Source organism: Taudactylus pleione, unplaced genomic scaffold, assembly GCF_031769625.1.
Source record: "Taudactylus pleione unplaced genomic scaffold, aTauple2 ptg000492l, whole genome shotgun sequence".
NCBI classification, from domain to species: Eukaryota; Metazoa; Chordata; class Amphibia; order Anura; family Myobatrachidae; genus Taudactylus; species Taudactylus pleione.
The window spans coordinates 100,377-121,654 of record NW_028284894.1 but is presented as its reverse complement, the minus strand read 5'-3'; the positions used below and the strand labels follow the sequence as shown (position 1 = coordinate 121,654).

Below are 21,278 nucleotides of genomic sequence, written 5' to 3'. Positions count from 1 at the left end.
ACCGGCTCCCGCCGGGCGGGCAGTATCCCAACGTAGGCTCAGTCCTGCTTGCCCTTACACAAGATGGCGACTGCGTGATGCACTGGCCCCCGCCTCCATCTTGTGTAAGGTACTGCCCGCAGTGACGGACTTCCGGCGGGGACAGGAAGTGACGATTTGCACAGCTTCCCGCCTCCATCTTTGTTTCTACTGCTACGGGATACGGTCCCAGCAAGGCGAGGAGTCACCGGTAAGGTCCCGGCTAGAGAGACCCCCAGGCAGGGAGGGGTGAGCAGTGAAGCCCCCCTACCCACCATGGCCTCCTGTGAATGTGTGAGATTGATAGTGTGAGTGTGGGGGCCATGGGGCCTGTGTATTGCTGCTGGGGGTCTCCTAGTGTGAGGTGGGGGCTCCCCACTATGCCTCATACTCACTGCCCTGTATAACTCTCCCCCACCCCCCCTCCCAGCACCGCCTTGCAGACTGTGCACAAGATGGCTGACAGCGATGACGAGTACGACCGCAGGCAGCGGGACAAGTTCCGGAGGGAGCGCAGCGACTGCGACCGGTCCAGGGAGCGAGAGGAGCGGCGCAGGGATGACTGGAACGACAGGTGAGGGGAGGCTGAGCTGCGTTTTATGTTACCGTGTGTATAATGGCAGCCGCCGCTGTCGCTGCGAAAGCCTGGCCCGCGCTGTGTGTACAGAACCAACCGGAGCGCAGCCTGGAATACCGCGTCCCTCATTGTATAGCGGGTGGTGCGGGGGGTCTGATACACAGCGAGGGTTCCAGTTGGCGACTGCTATTCGTGTTTCCGGGGTGTAAAAGAATCCCCCAATGGGGTACAATGCAGATAGTATGCAAATATTCCCTGGTCATTACCGTACAACATAATGACTTTTAGTGGTCTCCATGTTCTCTATATAATAAGCCAGGAGAGTGTCTGTCTGTGCTTGTGCCAGAGTTTTGGACCTAGCCCCACCAAATGTGACACGATGATATAGTGTGACCAGGATCAGGTTTTTGCCTAGGTTTGAACTTCGTCAGAGTCGCACGATCCCATAAAACAGGGATACTTACATTACACAGGTTCTGGGGCTGAGGGGCTGGCTTCATACACATTGTCACACAATCCCATAAAACAGGGATACTTACATTACACAGGTTCTGGGGCTGAGGGGCTGGCTTCATACACATTGTCACACAATCCCATAAAACAGGGATACTTACATTACACAGGCTCTGGGGCTGAGGGGCTGGCTTCATACACATTGTCACACAATCCCATAAAACAGGGACACTTACATTACACAGGTTGAGGGGCTGGCTTCATACACATTGTCACACAATCCCATAAAACAGGGACACTTACATTATACAGGTTCTGGGGCTGAGGGTCTGGCTCCATAGACACACACACTGTGGCTGGCTCATGAGCAGTTCAGCACTCCATGCATTCAAACTCTGGCAGACAGTATAATCAATCCACAATCTTTGATCCTGGCAAAGCTTAGCATACAGAGATTACAAACAGCAGGGGAGATTCATTGGTGCCACGGCGGGCAGGCCCCCTTCTGACCGGGTACGGGGCTCCAGTTCTGGCATTCCCCCCCGATGGCAGACCTGCTAGACATGTTCTTTAATGTTGGTCTAGAGGGTGATTCACCTGCGGATGCAGTGACAGGGATAACTCGCATTCCCAATTATTGGGAATCTGGGCGACAGCCTCTGTTTCAAAATTGGGGCGTGGGGGGGGGAGAGAGGAGGAGTGAGGTGGTTAGGTTCTCTATCGGCTGATGGCGAATTCCTGGCCTCTTAATAATCTGTGGCGGCCGGATTGCGTGACCCCATGGTTGCTAATCCGGATGAAGGGATCACAGATCTGATGCTGTGTCCTTGGACGCAGCTCTGATCAGTAATGCATACCGCCTCCTGCTGCCTTAGCATATAGAGCATCGCAAGACTCCAGCAGGCGGCGCTGTGTCACTGACAGCATCCGCTGAGCGTGTTGAGATCATGGATTCCTGCGTTTTTGGTACGTGGGATATAACGTTTACTGCTCACACTGACCACCTCCTTCCTTTCAGGGAGTGGGATCGAGGCCGGGAGAGGAGGAGCCGGGGAGAGTACAGAGACTACGAGAGAAGTAGGAGAGAGAGGTTTTCTCCTCCTCGCCATGAGCTAAGCCCACCGCAGAAACGTATGAGGAGAGACTGGTAAGCGGGATAAAGAGGGAGGCAGCTGCAAATCTTTCACCAGGGTGGTGCAGCCGGTCGGTAGGGCGATGCAATCTGCGGTGAGCGTTTATTGAAGGTAGATGTGTTCTGCATCAGGGATGACCACAGTTCAGACCCGTACCACAGCGGATACGACATGGGGTACTCCAGCTCTTCAGGTGGTCCCACATACGGTCCTCCGCAGCCCTGGGCTCATCCTGAGATGCATGTCATGCAGCACCATGGGATCCCTATCCAGGCAAGGTAAGAGGGTATTATACAGTCACGTGGCAAGTCCAGCAGGGCATAAACTTTAATCGTCGAGCCCTCGCGCAGTCCTACAATCGGAGGTGTCACTGCGTAACTTCTCTCCTCAGGTTGGGGAACCTTCATGAAGTGGACATGGGGACTCCGACGCCCGTGATGAAAACCTTCAAAGAGTTCCTGCTGTCTCTGGAGGACTCTGTGGACGAGACGGAGGCCGTGCGGCACTACAACGAGTACAAGATGGAGTTCAGACGTCAGCAGATGCAGGATTTCTTCCTGGCGCACAAAGACGAGGAGTGGTACGGAGCCCCCCTCTTATCTTCCCGCCAGAGATCTCCCCCCAATCCCTCTCTTCCTCTGTGTCTTCTCCTCTTTCCTCATCTGTCTTCTCCTGGTTCCCTCTTTCTCCCCTCTCTCAGCTGCTTCTGTGCCGCCCCTCTCCCTGTTATCTGTATGCTGTTTCTGTTTGAATAGATTTTATTTGATATGTAATGATATTTCTCCCTGTAACCTAAAATGCAATTTTCTCCTTCTCTGAAGACGTTCAAGGTGCAGAAATCCTCGTCCAGGCGCCAGATATTTTTTTTTGCAGTGTTTTTTTTCTTATTCGCGTTTTTTTCCGGAACTAGACAGTGAGGCTTTTTTTTGTTTTCATTAGTGTTTAAATGTCCAGGTAGTAGCTAGTCAGGGTCACGCTGGGAGAGAACAAGTCTGATTGTAAAAAAAACAAAAAACAAAACAAAAAATCCAAAACCTCCCCAAATAATCAAAAAAAACCATAAAATTCCAGAGGATATTGGTGAAAATATAAATGTTTTATTACGAAACTGCTGCCCGGTGCGGACCAGGTAACACTTGCGTTGGCTGTGGGGGTTTTATTGAATCAGTAACTGTGTGGCGGGGGGGTTGATAAGGGGACGGGATGTATAGAGTGTTGGGGACATAGGAGGGGCACGTCTGTGTATATATAAAAGGCTGTGTATTACAGAGCTCCATCTCATACTGTGTAGCTGTGGTGGGATGTCAGGGTAACACTGAACAGTGTATTATAGATTTCTATTTGAGGTCTGGGGGTTAGTGCTTGCTTATGCTAGTGTTATTCGGAGGTAGAGGCATTCTGATGGGTGGGGACAGGGTACTGTAGGGCTGGCTAGGGATGACAGAGACGGGGAATGACTGCAGGGCTATGTCTGGGTATGGGCCTGTTACGGTGCGGGTGTATATTGATATTCTGGTAGAAGAGGGTTTAAGGCTATTGATTTTCTGTGGATGTGTTTTCACTGTGATCTAAATCCAACCTCACTGTCTCCTCTCTCCCATCGTCACCTCTCACCCCCCCCCCCACCATTTCTTCCTCTGCCTCGCTGCTTCTCCCCAGGTTCCGGTCCAAGTATCACCCAGACGAGGTGGGCCGCCATAAGCAGGAGTCCCAAGCCGCCCTACGCAACCGGCTCAATGCTTTCCTCTTCCTAAAGGACCACGACTGGTTAAATGAAATCCAGCTCGACAGCGACAAGGCTCCGTCCATCATCAAAGTGTTGGACGCAGGTAACGGTGGAAACTCACGGCGCAGCCTGTTGGCCCGCCATGTCTTGTATAGCCGGCCTTGCGTTGCGGCTCTTTCTGGCCCGGTTGTGCTCGCGGCTCTTTCTGGCCCGGTTGTGCTCGCGGCTCTTTCTGGCCCGGTTGTGCTCGCGGCTCTTTCTGGCCCGGTTGTGCTCGCGGCTCTTTCTGGCCCGGTTGTGCTCGCGGCTCTTTCTGGCCCGGTTGTGCTCGCGGCTCTTTCTGGCCCGGTTGTGCTCGCGGCTCTTTCTGGCCCGGTTGTGCTCGCGGCTCTTTCTGGCTCGGTTGTGCTCGCGGCTCTTTCTGGCTCGGTTGTGCTCGCGGCTCTTTCTGGCTCGGTTGTGCTCGCGGCTCCTGAGCAGTCCTTTTTTGTTTGTCTTGCTCGCAGCTGTAATAAAGATGGAAGGAGGGACGGACATTGACCTGAAGATACTCGACGAGGAGGAAGAGCAGGCGAAACGCGAGGCTGCAAAGAAAGAGGCCGCAAAGAAGGAGGAAGCTCGAACCTCCGAAGTGCCGAATAAACCGGCTGAAGAGAAGGAGGCGGCCACTAAGGTGAGCGCTCTTTGGAGAAGATACATATTTGACGCATTCCCCTACAGCACCGGGGTTTGCTGGGGGAACCGCCTCGTACGTACTTTGTTTCAGAGGGGGCGGTAGTAGACGGCTACAATGTAAGGTGCGCTCCACTGCTGCGCCTTCTGTAGTCCCTTATTGCGGTTCTATTCTTTCGGTAAGAGGATGATTATAGGAGGATTAAGGTTCTTTTTTGTTTCCCTTCTAGACTGAAACAGAAAAGGAAGCTGAAGTGGAAGAAAAACCACCGAAACCACAAAAATCGGAGGAAGAGGAGCGCAAAGTAGAAAAGGAAGAACCTGAACGCGAAGCCAAAAAGGTAAAAAGATCTGATTTTCCCACTTTCTCAGCTCGGTGTCCCCCACAGTAGGTTGCCGCTAGCAGAGCGGAGTCTGAATCTGTCATGTTATAAATCCAGGCCGATATTGCAGAACACATTTCATGTGCAACAGGGGAACGGGTTTATAACATCCCACCTTAGGCAGAGAGGGTCCACACTGGCCAAGTTCCCGTCTGCTGAATCCCTCTTATAAACTTCCAGCTATTCAGGGAATAACCTCCCCATTCACCTTTACTTTCTATTCATGGTGCATTTCGTATGTATTGATTATATTTTATATATAATTGCCATCACTGTGACTATTACAACTCTGTTAAACTGGGTACACACTACACGATCCATTGTATGATATATCTCTCCGACGTCAGCTGTAGGCCAGTATATAGTGATCCTGACACTGCACAGTGACTGTAATAGTCCCTAATGCTGCGTATAGTGTATGGCAGCTGTATGCTGGTATATAGTGATCCTGACGCTGCACAGTGACTGTAATAGTCCCTAATGCTGCGTGTAGTGTATGGCAGCTGTAGGCTGGTATATAGTGATTGTAATAGCCCCTAATGCTGCGTGTAGTGTATGGCAGCTGTAGGCTGGTATATAGTGACTGTAATAGCCCCTAATGCTGCGTGTAGTGTATGGCAGCTGTAGGCCGGTATATAGGGATCCTGATGCTGCACAGTGACTGTAATAGCCCCTAATGCTGCGTGTAGTGTATGACATCTGTATGCTGGTATATAGTGACTGTAATAGCCCCTAATGCTGTGTGTAGTGTATGACATCTGTATGCTGGTATATAGTGACTGTAATAACCCCTAATGCTGTGTGTAGTGTATGACATCTGTATGCTGGTATATAGTGACTGTAATAGTCCCTAATGCTGCGTGTAGTGTATGGCAGCTGTAGGCCGGTATATAGTGATCCTGATGTTGTACAGTTTTGCCCTATCCCAGCATTCTGTCATTTTATGTTCAGTCGAGTAAACGAAAAAGGAAGAGGAGCGGAGACAGCGATGACTGCAGCGACTCTGAGTCTGGTACAGCTTCCGAGCCCGGCAGCCCCAAACCCGAGAAACCGAGACAGAATGGGAAAGGTGAGCTTGTCGTCCGGCTGTGTCCTGCAGGAGGGGTGGAGGCAGATAGCAGTGGGCACAGTGGATGTGACCGAGGGCACCGTGATTGTTAGTGGTGACTTCATGCTGGTGTGACGGCGGGATGTGATGCCTCCCGGTGACGCTGCTTTGTCTCTGCAGAGGGATCGCCAAAGAAGGACGAGGAGGTGGAGAAACCCAAAGAGAAACCGAAGGAGGACGCCGTGAAGCCTCGTCCGTTACACAAGACCTGTTCTCTCTACATAACAAGTGTGGCTCCCAACATATCCAAGGCTGAGATCACAGCGGTGAGACTCTTCCCCTCCCCCACTGTGTAAAACGGATAGGGGCGTCTGCTCAGTGGATCCCTTTCCTCTTATCACTCCCAGTCTGATGTCGTTTTCTCTCCGTGTGCCTCTAGCTCTGTAAAAGATACCCTGGCTTCCTGAGGGTGGCGCTGTCTGACCCCCAGCCTGATATGAGGTGAGAGGAGCTACACTCACCGTTGGGGCAATCTTGCGCTATCAGAGCTGTGTTAGGCATCTGTCTTTCTGCGTTTCACAGGTTCCTGCGTAAGGGTTATGTGACGTTCGATCGAGGAGTAAACATTAAAGAGATCTGCTGGAATCTGCAGAATATCCGGGTAAGTCTCCTCCGCTGTCACGTCTGTCTCTCTGCCTTTTCTTCTGACCAATTTTCATGCCCCTCTTGCCCCCCCCATCTCTTTCTTTCAGCTCCGTGAGTGCGAGCTCAGCCCGGTGGTGAACAGAGAGCTGTCATGGCGAATCCGGCACGTGAACGGCATAACGCAGCACCGACCGGTCCTACGCAATGACATCAAGCTGGCGGCACGGCTCATCCATGCCCTGGACGAGAGGGGGCAGCTTTGGAAGGAGTCACAAGAGAGCCAGGTAACTGAGGCGCTGGTGGGGGGAGCAGCTGGCGTCGTAGGCACCCCCCTCCCCCACCCCGGGTAATTCCTTATCCCATTGGTTCCTCTCTTAGGAGGAGGTTGCCGCTCAGAATCCCATCTTGAAAAACATCACGGATTACCTTATCGATGAGGTCAGTGCTGAGGAGGAGGACCTGCTCTCAGGCGCCGGGCGGCCTTCCGGGACCGAGCCGGAGAAAGAGGGGAACCCAACGGAGATCAGCGTGGAGAGAGACGACAAGCTCATAAAGGTGACCATTATTATTATTAGCATTTATTTATATGGCGCCACAAGTGTTCCGCAGCGCCTTACAAAGTACAAAAACAAATTGTAGACAAGTGACTTACAGAACAATACAATACAGGACATGGATAATATACATTACTACATTAGTGACCATATCACCCAGATAAGCAACAGAGCATAAGCACCAAGTGTTAGGTGCCCTAGTGGTGAGTAAGAAGTAAATGACACTATTGTAAGAGAAAGCACAAGAGGGTAGATGGCCCTGCTCGTGAGAGCTTACATTCTAAAAAGGTGGGGGAAGACAAACTGGGTTGACACAGATGGGGTAGATGGGGACGAATGAGCATGTAGCAAGGAGTTAGAATGATAGCTGGAAGGCTTTGATGAAGGAGTGGGGTCTTAAGAGCCCGTTTGAAGGATTGCAAACAGGTGGAGAGTCTGATGCGGAGTGGGAGAGAGTTCCAGAGGTGGGGAGCAGTGCGGGCAAAATCTTGGAAGCGGGAGTGGGAGGAAGTAATCAGCTGGCATGAAAGGCGGCGTGCATTAGTTGAGCGAAGAGGGCGGAGAGGAGTGAAGGGAGATGAGATCAGAGATGTATATGGGAGAAGATTGGGTGAGGGCTTTGTGACCATAGCTCCATGTAACGTGAAGCTACCTCAGTACTTGTGCAGGGTGCCTGATATTGTAGCGACGTAGATAGCGCGTGAACGACAACGTCTTAATAACTACTGTCTGCCACGCAGGTCTTGGACAAGCTTCTCCTATATCTGCGGATTGTGCACTCGGTGGACTATTACGTTACCTGCGACTATCCGAGCGAAGACGAGATGCCGACACGCTGTGGGATCATGCACGTCCGGGGGCCCATTCCGCCCAACCGCGTGACGCCCAGAGAAGGTGCCTCTCCTATGCGATGACGTGTGACGCACAGGCCGTTTTTCCACAATGCAGCGTAACAGTTGACCATTTCTTCTCCTTGCAGTTGCCGATTGGCAAAAGACCTTCGAGGAGAAGCTCGCCCCTCTCTTTGCTGTGCGGGAGACCCTGTTGGAGGAGGAAGCGGTAAAGGTTGGGAAAAAGGACCCAGAACAGGAAGTGGAGAAGTTCGTGACGGCCAACACCCAGGAACTGGGCAAGGAGAAGTGGCTGTGTCCGCTGAGTGGCAAGAAGTTCAAGGTATGTGCAATAGAACTTTGGTAGTTGGGGCTGATCTGTACCATTGTCACATTTTCCAATTCACCACTGGCGTTCTGATCACATTAGATGTTCTTGGTGAAAAGTCACACACCTTACTGAAGGGTATGTACATACAGGCCCCGTGGCGTGAGGTCAGTGGCTGCTGAGGCACTGGCAAGTATCGGAACCCGAAAGAGGCACCGTACATCCACCATTCAAGTGCCAGGTTGCATAACATACATTTCCCTGTATCTCACCAGCACTTACAGCACAGGAATGCTCACAGCACAATAACTAGACATACATTCACCTGTACCTTACCAGTACTTACAGCACAGGAATGCTCACAGCCAACAGTACAATAACTAGACATACATTCACCTGTATCTCACCAGCACTTACAGCACAGGAACGCTCACAGCCAACAGTACAATAACTAGACATACATTCCCCTGTATCTCACCAGCACTTACAGCACAGGAATGCTCACAGCCAACAGCACAATAACTAGAATTGCATTCCCCTGTATCTCACCAGCACTTACAGCACAGGAATGCTCACAGCCAACAGCACAATAACTAGACATACATTCCCCTGTATCTTGCCAGCACTTACAGCACAGGAACGCTCACAGCCAACAGCACAATAACTAGACATACATTCCCCTGTATCTCACCAGCACTTACAGCACAGGAACGCTCACAGCCAACAGCACAATAACTAGACATACATTCCCCTGTATCTTGCCAGCATTTACAGCACAGGAATGCTCACAGCCAACAGCACAATAACAAGACATACATTCCCCTGTATCTCACCAGCACTTACAGCACAGGAATGCTCACAGCCAACAGCACAATAACTAGACATACATTCCCCTGTATCTTGCCAGCACTTACAGCACAGGAACGCTCACAGCCAACAGCACAATAACTAGACATACATTCCCCTGTATCTTGCCAGCACTTACAGCACAGGAATGCTCACAGCCAACAGCACAATAACTAGACATATATTCCCCTGTATCTCACCAGCACTTACAGCACAGGAATGCTCACAGCACAATAACTAGACATACATTCCCCTGTATCTTGCCAGCACTTACAGCACAGGAACGCTCACAGCCAACAGCACAATAACTAGACATACATTCCCCTGTATCTTGCCAGCACTTACAGCACAGGAATGCTCACAGCCAACAGCACAATAACTAGACATATATTCCCCTGTATCTCACCAGCACTTACAGCACAGGAATGCTCACAGCACAATAACTAGACATACATTCCCCTGTATCTTGCCAGCACTTACAGCACAGGAACGCTCACAGCCAACAGCACAATAACTAGACATACATTCCCCTGTATCTTGCCAGCACTTACAGCACAGGAATGCTCACAGCCAACAGCACAATAACTAGACATATATTCCCCTGTATCTCACCAGCACTTACAGCACAGGAATGCTCACAGCACAATAACTAGACATACATTCCCCTGTATCTTGCCAGCACTTACAGCACAGGAACGCTCACAGCCAACAGCACAATAACTAGACATATATTCCCCTGTATCTCACCAGCACTTACAGCACAGGAACGCTCTCTGTCCCAGTCACCGATCACGGCGCTGGCGCTCTGTACCAGTCACCGATCACGGCGCTGAAGCTCTCTGCACAAGTCACTATTTTGTTAGCACTTTCTTAGGGGACACAGGCTTAGACCATGGGTATAGGGTAAGTAGGAAGAGTCCGGGTATCACATAGTTAAACTCCTCCCAGCAGCCTCGGCTCCCATACCCAGCCCCAGGCAGGCCAGTCCAGTTTGGTGGCCTGCAGGATCGAGACACATGTGGAGACTGCTCTGCAGTCCTCCTGCTCACCCTATACCCATGGTCTAAGCCTGTGTCCCCGATGGAGTTTGAAGAAAAGGACTTGAGTCTTACCGGGCGAACGTCTCCTTTGTGCAGGCCACTAATCCTTCTATTAAAGAAATGTGATTGCAAGGAGGGTAGAACCTGGATGTAAAAATAAGTTTTGTTTTAACCAATCGATGAGAGGAGAAACATCTACAATGTGGTCAATTTATTCCAACCATATGCTTTTACACATTGGGTATTTATCCGAATAGCTCCGCCTCTTACATCATGAATAATCATAAATAATACCAAACCGCTGTGCAACAGAACCATGCGGAGCTTTCTCAGACGAGCGTGTAAAAGCGGAACACCAATCACTACAGTGTAGACGGAGGGCTGGTGTCAGCTAGTTATAGGCCGCCTGCCCCTGATGTACCCCAATCACTACAGTGTCTGCTAGTTATAGGCCGCCTGCCCCTGATGTACCCCAATCACTACAGTGTCTGCTAGTTATAGGCCGCCTGCCCCTGATGTGAAATTTGTAGATTATGAGGAAACATGTTTTTCGATAATTAAAAATCCATTAACCTATTTGAAGGAGAGAGGGGGTGAATTTCAAATAAACCGTATCTATAGCAAAGTTGCATCAAACTGTGACCTAAATCGTCGCCGCTCCCGTTCTCTCCCCCCCTGCGCAGGGTCCGGAGTTTGTCCGTAAACACATATTCAACAAGCACGCAGAGAAGATCGAGGAGGTGAAAAAGGAGGTCGAGTTCTTCAATAACTTCCTAATGGACAGTAAACGGCCGGCTCTTCCGGAGGTCAAACCCATCCAGCCCCCGGTCACTGCCGCAGCGCAAGGTACGTTCACGTCTGTCACCCAACAAGGGGCGGGACGGGCGTGTGGCTTCCTTTTGGTCCTCCAGCAGGGGGGGGGGAGAGCAGACTCCCTAATTTTTTTTATTTTTTGTAGGTTTGGCCCCTGGACTACTGTATGCTCACCAGGGCCCCCAGGCTCTCCTGCAGTACGGCCAGCCACGCCCCTCGGTGCTGGGCTATGGAGGTATGTATGAGGTTCTATGTGGCTGACGCTGCTGGTACTTGTTGTTCATGTTATAACCCCGCATCGTTCCCTCTCCAGGAGCCCCTCAATTTCCCCCCAATCCTTATGGTGCTGGAAGGGGCTATGATGCTTTTCGAGGCCAAGTAGGCGTTTATCCCGGGAAGCCTCGCAACAGGTGAGTTATCTGGGTCTTTATGTGATCGATGCCCCCTGCTGCCCCCTGCTGAATGCTCTCTGTCCTTCCCGCACCACAGGATGATCCGAGGGGACCCCCGCTCCATTATTGAGTACAGAGACCTGGATGCGCCGGATGATGTGGATTTCTTTTAATGACTCACTTTATTTTGTTTTTTTAATATTCCCTCCCCTGATATTGCACTTCTCCACAATTTCAGATATCGCTGACCCCCCCCACCCCCCCCCCCCCCCCTACCCTTCTGGTCTTCATATTTTTTTTTAAATTAATTTTTCAGGACATAGCTGAATGTGATATTGTTTTGTTCAATAAACCGATTCCCTGAACAGCGCTGTCGTGTTGTGTGTGATAATGGGGAAGGACCTTAAGGGCTTGCTGGCATGGGGCCGATCTTCCTATAGAGGAGAGGGATTGGGGGCTGATATTCATTTTAGGTAGAGGGACTGGGGGCTGATTGTATAGGGAGGGGAGGGTACCTGGGCTGGCTTGGATGGGGCTGATATTTGTATAGTGGATGTGGATTGGGGGGCTGATCTTTGTATAGGTAAAGTCAGGACTAGCTGGGGTGTGACAGATGTGTGTATGGGGGAGTTTGTCAGGCTGGCCCGGGCTGGGGTGGATATCGCTAGTCAACAAGTTTTGGACAACATGGACGGGAACTATCGTTTTCTGGTAACGTTCATGTGCCTATTCAGAATAGGACACTAATGGGGCGATTCAATCATTTTTTGGGCTGCCAAACGTAATGGACGCCCAGTGGAGCAATTCAATTAGGGCTCTGTTTGGGCACCCGTGCCCAAAATCACAGGGTTTCAGCTGCGTATAGGCGCTAACCCCATGTAAAGTCCTGCTTCGGGCGCCCAAACAGCTGACTTATCGCACATTTCTGCTCGCCACCTCAGGAGGCTGCGATCGGAGCCGCAACTGAATTGCTCTGTCAGGCGCCCTATAAAACAGTTGACTCGCCCCCTAAAAGTCTTCACACGTCACATTTTTGTTTTTTTCTAGCTACAAGCAAAAATATCTTAATTGCTTAAAATTTTACAATGCCGTCTGTTGAATGTATTTATAGTAATGGCCGCCATCTTTCCGGTTTACAGGTGAAGGGATAACTACGTAAAATTCTTAGGTGAAAACCTGTAATATGTCCGACCCACCCCCATCTGTGCTAAGTGGCTGTCGGGAGGGTTTTAATCCATAAAGTTTGTTCTGCCAGGCGATGGTTTTGGTGTATGAGCTGCGGTGATGGGTCATCGAGTCTTGAGTGTGGGGTTTGTATTTTTTTAAATATTTTAAAAGTAGCTGAAGTACCCAGCGTTGCCTAGGTTTAAATTTTCGAGTTAATATTAATGTGATGTTATCCAAATCATCCAGTGGAAGGCCCAGAACAGGCTCCCCCGGTCACAGTTCTGCCGTAAAGTCTGGCCGGGACCCCAAACGCTCCATTAGGCATCCCAGACCAATTGCCACCCCTCTGAAGTTTTTATTCAAATCCATCCAGTGGAAAGCTCCGAATAGGCTCCCCGGGGTCAAAGTTCTGCCCAGCGTACACCAACATGAGGTCCGACCGGGACCATAACCCCCTAGTATGTCTTATGCCATCCAATGTTACCACTCTGTGAAGTTTTTGTCCTAGTGGAAGGCTCAAAACAGGCTCCCCAGGTAAAAGTTCTTCCCAGCGTACACCAACGGGAGGTCTGACTGGGATCCTATCCCCCCTAAAACCCGGCCAGGATCCAACACGAACACTCCGCGTTGGTTTCATCCCAATCGGTGCAGGTGTGTATCAAGTTATTACATTTTATTATGTGATGTCATCCAAACCCATCCAGTGGAAAGCTCAGAACAGGCTCCTGGGTCAAAGTTTTGCCCAGCGTACACCAACGGGAGGTACGACCGGCACCCTTACACCCCCCAACCACCAAAACCTGGCCAGGGGCCAACTGGTTCACGTCGTTTTCGTTGCATTCCAATCGATGCGGAGGTGCCCAAATGCATAACTGGAAAATCAAACAAAAATAAAAACCAACAGACCAATGAATGTTATATATAAGATGGAGAGAAAATGTCGCTCATGTAAAACTTCACCAGGGGACCAAGCTGATATTTGTATTGGGGAGATGAAATGGGGGGGCTGGCTGGGATGGGGTTTAGGGGGAGATGGATTGGAGTCTGGCTGGGATGGGGCTGATGTTTGTATAGGGGGAGATGGATTGGGGTCTGGCTGGGATGGGACTGATGTTTGTATAGGGGGAGATGGGGCTGGCTGGGATGGGACTGATTGCTCCACTTTCATTCAAAATATGGCAATGTAGCAGAATTTCCCAGCTGTAACTGGAGACTGTGGAAAGGGGAAGTCACAAATCCCCCCAGCACACCGCCATAGGCCAGCAGAAGAGACAATCACGCTACATAATGATAAAATGCAGAGATCTCGGTTACATGGGTTGGGTACAGGATACCGGCAGCCTAACCTCAATACTTACCATCGGGATGCCTGCGGTGGGAATGCTGGCACCGGGATTCCGACTGGTGACGGAATTCTGGTGCCAGCATCGTGACAGCCGGAATGTTCACTACATCCACAGTTACACTTGCCAACACACAGTACTCCTCCAGCCACGGCAAGGTGTCCCTGGTGCTCTAATCCTCCAGCCATGGCGAGGTGTCCCTGGTGTTCTAATCCTCCAGCCACGGCGAGGTGTCCCTGGTGTTCTAATCCTCCAGCCACGACGAGGTGACCCTGGTGCTCTAATCCTCCAGCCACGGCGAGGTGACCCTGGTGCTCTAATCCTCCAGCCACGGCGAGGTGACCCTGGTGCTCTAATCCTCCAGCCACGGCGAGGTGTACCTGGTGCTCTCATCCTCCAGCCACGGCGAGGTGTACCTGGTGCTCTCATCCTCCAGCCACGGCGAGGTGTCCCTGGTGCTCTCATCCTCCAGCCACGGCGAGGTGTCCCTGATGCTCTCATCCTCCAGCCACGGCGAGGTGTACCTGGTGTTCTCATCCTCCAGCCACGGCGAGGTGTCCCTGGTGCTCTAATCCTCCAGCCACGGCGAGGTGTCCCTGGTGCTCTCATCCTCCAGCCACAGCGAGGTGTCCCTGCTGTTCTCATCCTCCAGCCACGGCGAGGTGTCCCTGCTGTTCTCATCCTCCAGCCACGGCGAGGTGTCCCTGCTGTTCTCATCCTCCAGCCACGGCGAGGTGTCCCTGGTGCTCTCATACTCCAGCCACGGCGAGGTGTCCCTGGTGCTCTCATACTCCAGCCACGGCGAGGTGTCCCTGGTGTTCTCATTCTCCAGCTATGGCGAAGTGTCCGAGGTGTCCCTGGTGCTCTCATCCTCCAGCCACGGCGAGGTGTCCCTGGTGCTCTCATCCTCCAGCCACGGCGAGGTGTCTCTGGTGCTCTCATCCTCCAGCCACGGCGAGGTGTCTCTGGTGCTCTCATCCTCCAGCCACGGCGAGGTGTCCCTGGTGCTCTCATCCTCCAGCCACGGCGAGGTGTACCTGGTGTTCTCATCCTCCAGCCACGGCGAGGTGTCGCTGTGGCTCTCATCCTCCAGCCACGGCGAGGTGTCCCTGGTGCTCTCATCCTCCAGCCACGGCGAGGTGTCCCTGGTGCTCTCATCCTCCAGCCACGGCGAGGTGTCCCTGGTGCTCTCATCCTCCAGCCACGGCGAGGTGTCCCTGCTGTTCTCATCCTCCAGCCACGGCGAGGTGTCCCTGGTGCTCTCATACTCCAGCCACGGCGAGGTGTCCCTGGTGTTCTCATACTCCAGCCACGGCGAGGTGTCCCTGGTGTTCTCATACTCCAGCCACGGCGAGGTGTCCCTGGTGTTCTCATACTCCAGCCACGGCGAGGTGTCCCTGGTGTTCTCATTCTCCAGCTAGGGCGAAGTGTCCCTGGTGTTCTCATCCTCCAGCCACGGCGAGGTGTCCCTGGTGCTCTAATCCTCCAGCCACGGCGAGGTGTCCCTGGTGCTCTAATCCTCCAGCCACGGCGAGGTGTCCCTGGTGCTCTCATCCTCCAGCCACGGCGAGGTGTCCCTGGTGCTCTCATCCTCCAGCCACGGCGAGGTGTCCCTGGTGCTCTCATCCTCCAGCCACGGCGAGGTGTCCCTGGTGCTCTCATCCTCCAGCCACGGCGAGGTGTCCCTGGTGCTCTCATCCTCCAGCCACGGCGAGGTGTCCCTGGTGCTCTCATCCTCCAGCCACGGCGAGGTGTCCCTGGTGGTCTCATTCTCCAGCTATGGCGAAGTGTCCCTGGTGTTCTCATTCTCCAGCTATGGCGAAGTGTCCCTGGTGCTCTAATCCTCCAGCCACGGCGAGGTGACCCTGGTGCTCTAATCCTCCAGCCACGGCGAGGTGACCCTGGTGCTCTAATCCTCCAGCCACGGCGAGGTGTCCCTGGTGCTCTCATCCTCCAGCCACGGCGAGGTGTCCCTGGTGCTCTCATCCTCCAGCCACGGCGAGGTGTCTCTGGTGCTCTCATCCTCCAGCCACGGCGAGGTGTCCCTGGTGCTCTCATCCTCCAGCCACGGCGAGGTGTACCTGGTGTTCTCATCCTCCAGCCACGGCGAGGTGTCCCTGGTGCTCTCATCCTCCAGCCACGGCGAGGTGTCCCTGGTGCTCTCATCCTCCAGCCACGGCGAGGTGTCCCTGGTGCTCTCATCCTCCAGCCACAGCGAGGTGTCCCTGGTGTTCCTACACTAAATGGTAATCGCCTGTCTTTGGGTTATACATCTCATGTTACTAAATTGAGAGCCTGCTTACCTGGAGGCACCCCAAGATCCCCCCCCCCCCGTATGGCGCATTGCTCAGGGTAAATGTATTAGCCCATGGCAGGTGTGTGAGGAAGTGTGCACAGATGTTATGCTGCAGAGGTGACCTCTGTGGGGTATGTCCAGTCTCTCAGACCTAGACCCGTAATGTCCCCTCTGCCCACCCCAGATCTATCCCTGGTGCATATGTTGGAATGTGTATTCCGTGCGCTGCGTCACATGAGCGTGTGGGCCGGGGGTTTACTGGAGTACAGCGTTGTCCCTTATATAGCCGCAGATCTGGGGGCATACAGTCCAGGAGATCAAAAGATCACACTGCATCTAGAATTAATCACTATCATAAGGGATCTTACGATGCGGTGAAAGCTTGAAGCGTATTAGCGCCCCCTAGTGTCTGTCCGCCACTCTGCATAGCACAGACCTACAAATTGTGAGTGTGGTACATGAATGAATGTTTCCCAAACCATGGCAGGGAGCGCCCCCCTTAACATTTTGACCACTGTCCGTAGTGTATCTCCCCATACTGCAGCTAGGAAGACAAACGTTCCTGCGTACAGTGTCGTGATTATAAATGATAAACCGATGAAACTGCTTTGCAGTAAGTTTTGGATGTTTCTGTAACTAGGTGAAAATTGTTTTTTTGGGAGGAATTATGGCAGAGTGCAGTCTTTTCAGCTGGGGGTGATTAGTGTTATGATATACAGCCATGGCCAAAAGTTTTGAGAATGACACAAGTATTTGTTGTCACAAAGTTTGCGGCTCCAGTATTAGATGTTACTATGGTATACTGAGGCAGCATTACATAAGTGTCAGATGTTACTATGGTATACTGAGGTAACATTACAGCATTACATAAGTGTCAGATGTTACTATGGTACACTGAGGTAACATTACAGCATTACATAAGTGTCAGATGTTACTATGGTACACTGAGGTAACATTACAGCATTACATAAGTGTCAGATGTTACTATGGTATACTGAGGCAACGTTACAGCATTACATAAGTGTCAGATGTTACTATGGTACACTGAGGTAACATTACAGCATTACATAAGTGTCAGATGTTACTATGGTATACTGAGGTAACATTGCAGCATTACATAAGTGTCAGATGTTACTATGGTATACTGAGGTAACATTACAGCATGACATAAGTGTCAGATGTTACTATGGTATACTGAGGTAACATTACAGCATGACATAAATGTCAGATGTTACTATGGTATACTGAGGTAACATTGCAGCATTACATAAGTGTCAGATGTTACTATGGTATACTGAGGTAACATTGCAGCATGACATAAGTGTCAGATGTTACTATGGTATACTGCGGTAACATTACAGCATTACATAAGTGTCAGATGTTACTATGGTATACTGAGGTGACATTACAGCATTACATAAGTGTCAGATGTTACTATGGTATACTGAGGTAACATTACAGCATGACATAAGTGTCAGATGTTACTATGGTATACTGCGGTAACATTACAGCATTACATAAGTGTCAGATGTTACTATGGTATACTGAGGTGACATTACAGCATTACATAAGTGTCAGATGTTACTATGGTATACTGAGGTAGCATTACATAAGTGTCAGATGTTACTATGGTATACTGAGGTAACATTACAGCATGACATAAGTGTTAGATGTTACTATGGTATACTGAGGTAACATTACAGCATTACATACAGTGAGTGTCAGATGTTACTATGGTATACTGCGGTAACATTACAGCATGACATAAGTGTCAGATGTTACTATGGTATACTGAGATAACATTACAGCATGACATAAGTGTCAGATGTTACTATGGTATACTGAGGTAACATTACAGCATGACATAAGTGTCAGATGTTACTATGGTATACTGAGGTAACATTACAGCATTACATAAGTGTCATATGTTACTATGGTATACTGCGGTAACATTACAGCATGACATAAGTGTCAGATGTTACTATGGTATACTGCGGTAACATTACAGCATTACATAAGTGTCAGATGTTACTGTGGTATACTGAGGTAACATTACAGCATTACATAAGGGTCAGATGTTACTATGGTATACTGAGGTAGCATTACATAAGTATCAGATGTTACTATGGTATACTGAGGTAACATTACAGCATTACATACAGTGAGTGTCAGATGTTACTATGGTATACTGAGGTAGCATTACATAAGTGTCAGATGTTACTATGGTATACTGAGGTAACATTACAGCATGACATAAGGGTCAGATGTTACTATGGTATACTGAGGTAGCATGACATAAGTGTCAGATGTTACTATGGTATACTGAGATAACATTACAGCATGACATAAGTGTCAGATGTTACTATGGTATACTGAGGTAACATTGCAGCATTACATAAGTGTCAGATGTTACTATGGTATACTGAGGTAACATTACAGCATTACATAAGTGTCAGATGTTACTATGGTATACTGAGGTAACAGTACAGCATTACATAAGTGTCAGAGGCTTCTATTGACAATTACATTAATTTATGCAAAGGGTCAATATTTGCAGTGTTGACCCTTCTTTTTCAAGACCCCTGCAATACGCCCTGGCATGCTGTCACTCAACTTCTGGGCCACATACTGACTGATGGCCACCCTTTCTTGCCTAATCAATGCTTGGAGTTTGTCATAAATTGTGAGTTTTGTTTGTCCACCCGCCTCTTGACCACAAGTTCTCAATGGGATTAAGGTCTGGGGAGTTTCCTGGCCATGGACCCAAAATTTCGATGTTTTGTTCCCTGGGCCACTTAGTTATCCCTTTTGCCTTATGGCAAGGTGCTCCATCATGCTGGAAAAGGCATTGTTCCTCACCAAACTGTTCTTGGATGGTTGGTAGAAGTTGCTCTTGGAGGATGTTTTGGTACCATTCTTTATTCATGGCTGTGTTCTTAGGCAAAATTGTGAGTGATCCCAATCCCTTGGCTGAGAAGTAACCCCACACATGAATGGTCTCAAGGTGCTTTACTGTTGGCATACAAAACATCAGCAATCCATCCTTAGATTGGCCTAGGAACGCCGGAAAGCTGATGGAAACTTGGTCCACCCGGATGCATCACTCCGCACTTTGCAGGAATTGTGCTAGGATAGCTTCTCAGTCTCCCTCCTCTCTTCCTTATTAGTTGCCAGTCTGCCTGCATCACCCCTCTCCTGTGAAGGTGTTACCCCACATAGCCGGCCGCTCAGTCACCAGGAAGCCAAGTGGGATGCCCTTCCTTCCCCAATTGTACTGTCAGGGACCATTACATTTCTGTACTGTACTCTAATCCAGGTCAGTCCTGGCCTCCTGACAACCCTCACCGTCTGGTGGCTTTCTGGGAGAAAATAGCGGACGGCTCCTCACTCCAGCCTCTCCTATAATAGAGTTCACTCTGCTGTGACATACAGATCTCGGAGTTCATACATATGTTACCCAGTCATCAGACTCTCTAACCTCTTCATCTGTCTTAAGGGCAAGAGGTCCTGAGCAATGGAGAAAAGTGCCTCCAGTTGCAAATCTTGTAGCCCTCATGGAACCGATCCCTCTACATGTAAAGGAGGTTCATGTTCTCTGTACACTTCCTCTCCTCCATCTAAGCCCAGAAGCCGGGGTGCATTATGTGGCCTCCTAGGCTAGGCCGTGAATGCGTTCTCAGTGGAATCCCAGGTTCTTTGTCTCCCACAAGAAACCATGGAGGGTGGGTCTTCTCACTTGTCCCATGTTTGGATCTGTTAGTGAGGATCAGGTCGGCACAACACCAGTGTGGACTAAGTTACTTCACCGTGGGGCGTTGTGTTTGGGGTTTTAGAGCCCTGTAATGGGACTTCTGTAGAGATCTTGTGGAAGGTGGGGTCTGTAAATTGGTGGTTGGGGAGGAGAGCCGGAGTTGGGTAGGGGGGGTATTTGGGAAAACCGCGTTAAAAGTCTGTGCAGTGAATATGAGCCTACTAATAAGACTTGTGAATGAGAGCCAAGGATTAGGACGAGGAAGGAGAGGAGAAAATGTAACAGGCATGAGATGTGGAGGAGAAGAGTGAGGAACAGACATGTAGGCAGAGAATAGACTAAACTATAAGGAGGATGACTGAGGACTGAGGGCAGTAAAGGCTGAAACAAAGTGGAATAGAAGAAAACATAATACAGCTAAAATGAAATGTGAATGAATGTTGGTCAAGGGATGGGTGCATTATAAATATACAGAATGGAAAACAAATCAGAAGAAAGCAATTTATACATGTAGGTATGAGCTGACTGCTGTCCTACCCTAATGGTTACCTAGATCAGATCCTACCCCTCACCTGCAGGATCCAACTGTAGTATTAAGTATAACATGGCCTTCTGGGATTCATTATGGCTGATCAGGGCCAGTGCTGCCATGAGGAAGCTTTAGGCAACTGACAGGACCTGAGGGGGCATCCAATTGATGCTGGCCTAGACTTCGCAAATTCGGGTATAACTCCCGGTTGCCTGGAAGAGTAAAACCCAAAGCCCACCTACCACTACCGCTGGCCAAAAACCTGCACAATAGAGTGTGACCTTCTACCTACTCACCGGCAGCAGACGGGTGCTCTAGACACTCTGTTTGGGATGAATGTGCTTGCGCATAATGATCTGAATACAAAGGTGTGCATGTCCGAGACAACATGGCGTCTTCCATAATCTACAGTTGGCAGTCAACAGGGCTGAGGAGCTGGGTGCCCCGCACGGCACAGGTAACTGCAATGTTAGGGCAAGCTGGAGGCGGCCAGGGAGTGATGGGGAGTTCCGGGCACCCTGCCTACGTACAGGGGAGATGGGAAGCAGCCGGGGCAGATGTATTTAATGTGCCCGGTATGAGGGGTAAGTGGTGGCCTCTTGGTTAGAATAACCACCCCGTGTGATAAGTTGCTCTTGGCTTCCTAGTTAGTGTCTGAGTGGCAGCCCTGCATCTCTGCACAGCCTGGCGCAGGAAAGGGTTAGCTGCCCAGAAGGTAGCACAGGCACACTTAC

General features: G+C 50.4%; 1 protein-coding gene across 1 annotated transcript; it reads left to right on the top strand.

Moving 5' to 3' along the window:
* The first annotated feature begins 119 nt into the window (after positions 1 to 119).
* SRRT (serrate, RNA effector molecule) lies at positions 120 to 11,823 on the top strand. The gene is made up of 20 exons (XM_088449691.1): positions 120 to 229; positions 449 to 592; positions 2,067 to 2,195; positions 2,313 to 2,459; positions 2,573 to 2,761; positions 3,841 to 4,010; positions 4,414 to 4,580; positions 4,810 to 4,920; positions 5,914 to 6,031; positions 6,191 to 6,336; positions 6,450 to 6,511; positions 6,593 to 6,671; positions 6,763 to 6,939; positions 7,034 to 7,210; positions 7,950 to 8,103; positions 8,189 to 8,382; positions 10,937 to 11,099; positions 11,212 to 11,301; positions 11,380 to 11,476; positions 11,556 to 11,823. Exons 2-20 carry the CDS (start codon positions 474 to 476, stop codon positions 11,629 to 11,631), a joined length of 2,565 nt encoding a protein of 854 aa, XP_088305817.1. The 5' UTR covers positions 120 to 229; positions 449 to 473; the 3' UTR covers positions 11,632 to 11,823.
* Positions 11,824 to 21,278: the final 9,455 nt, after the last annotated feature.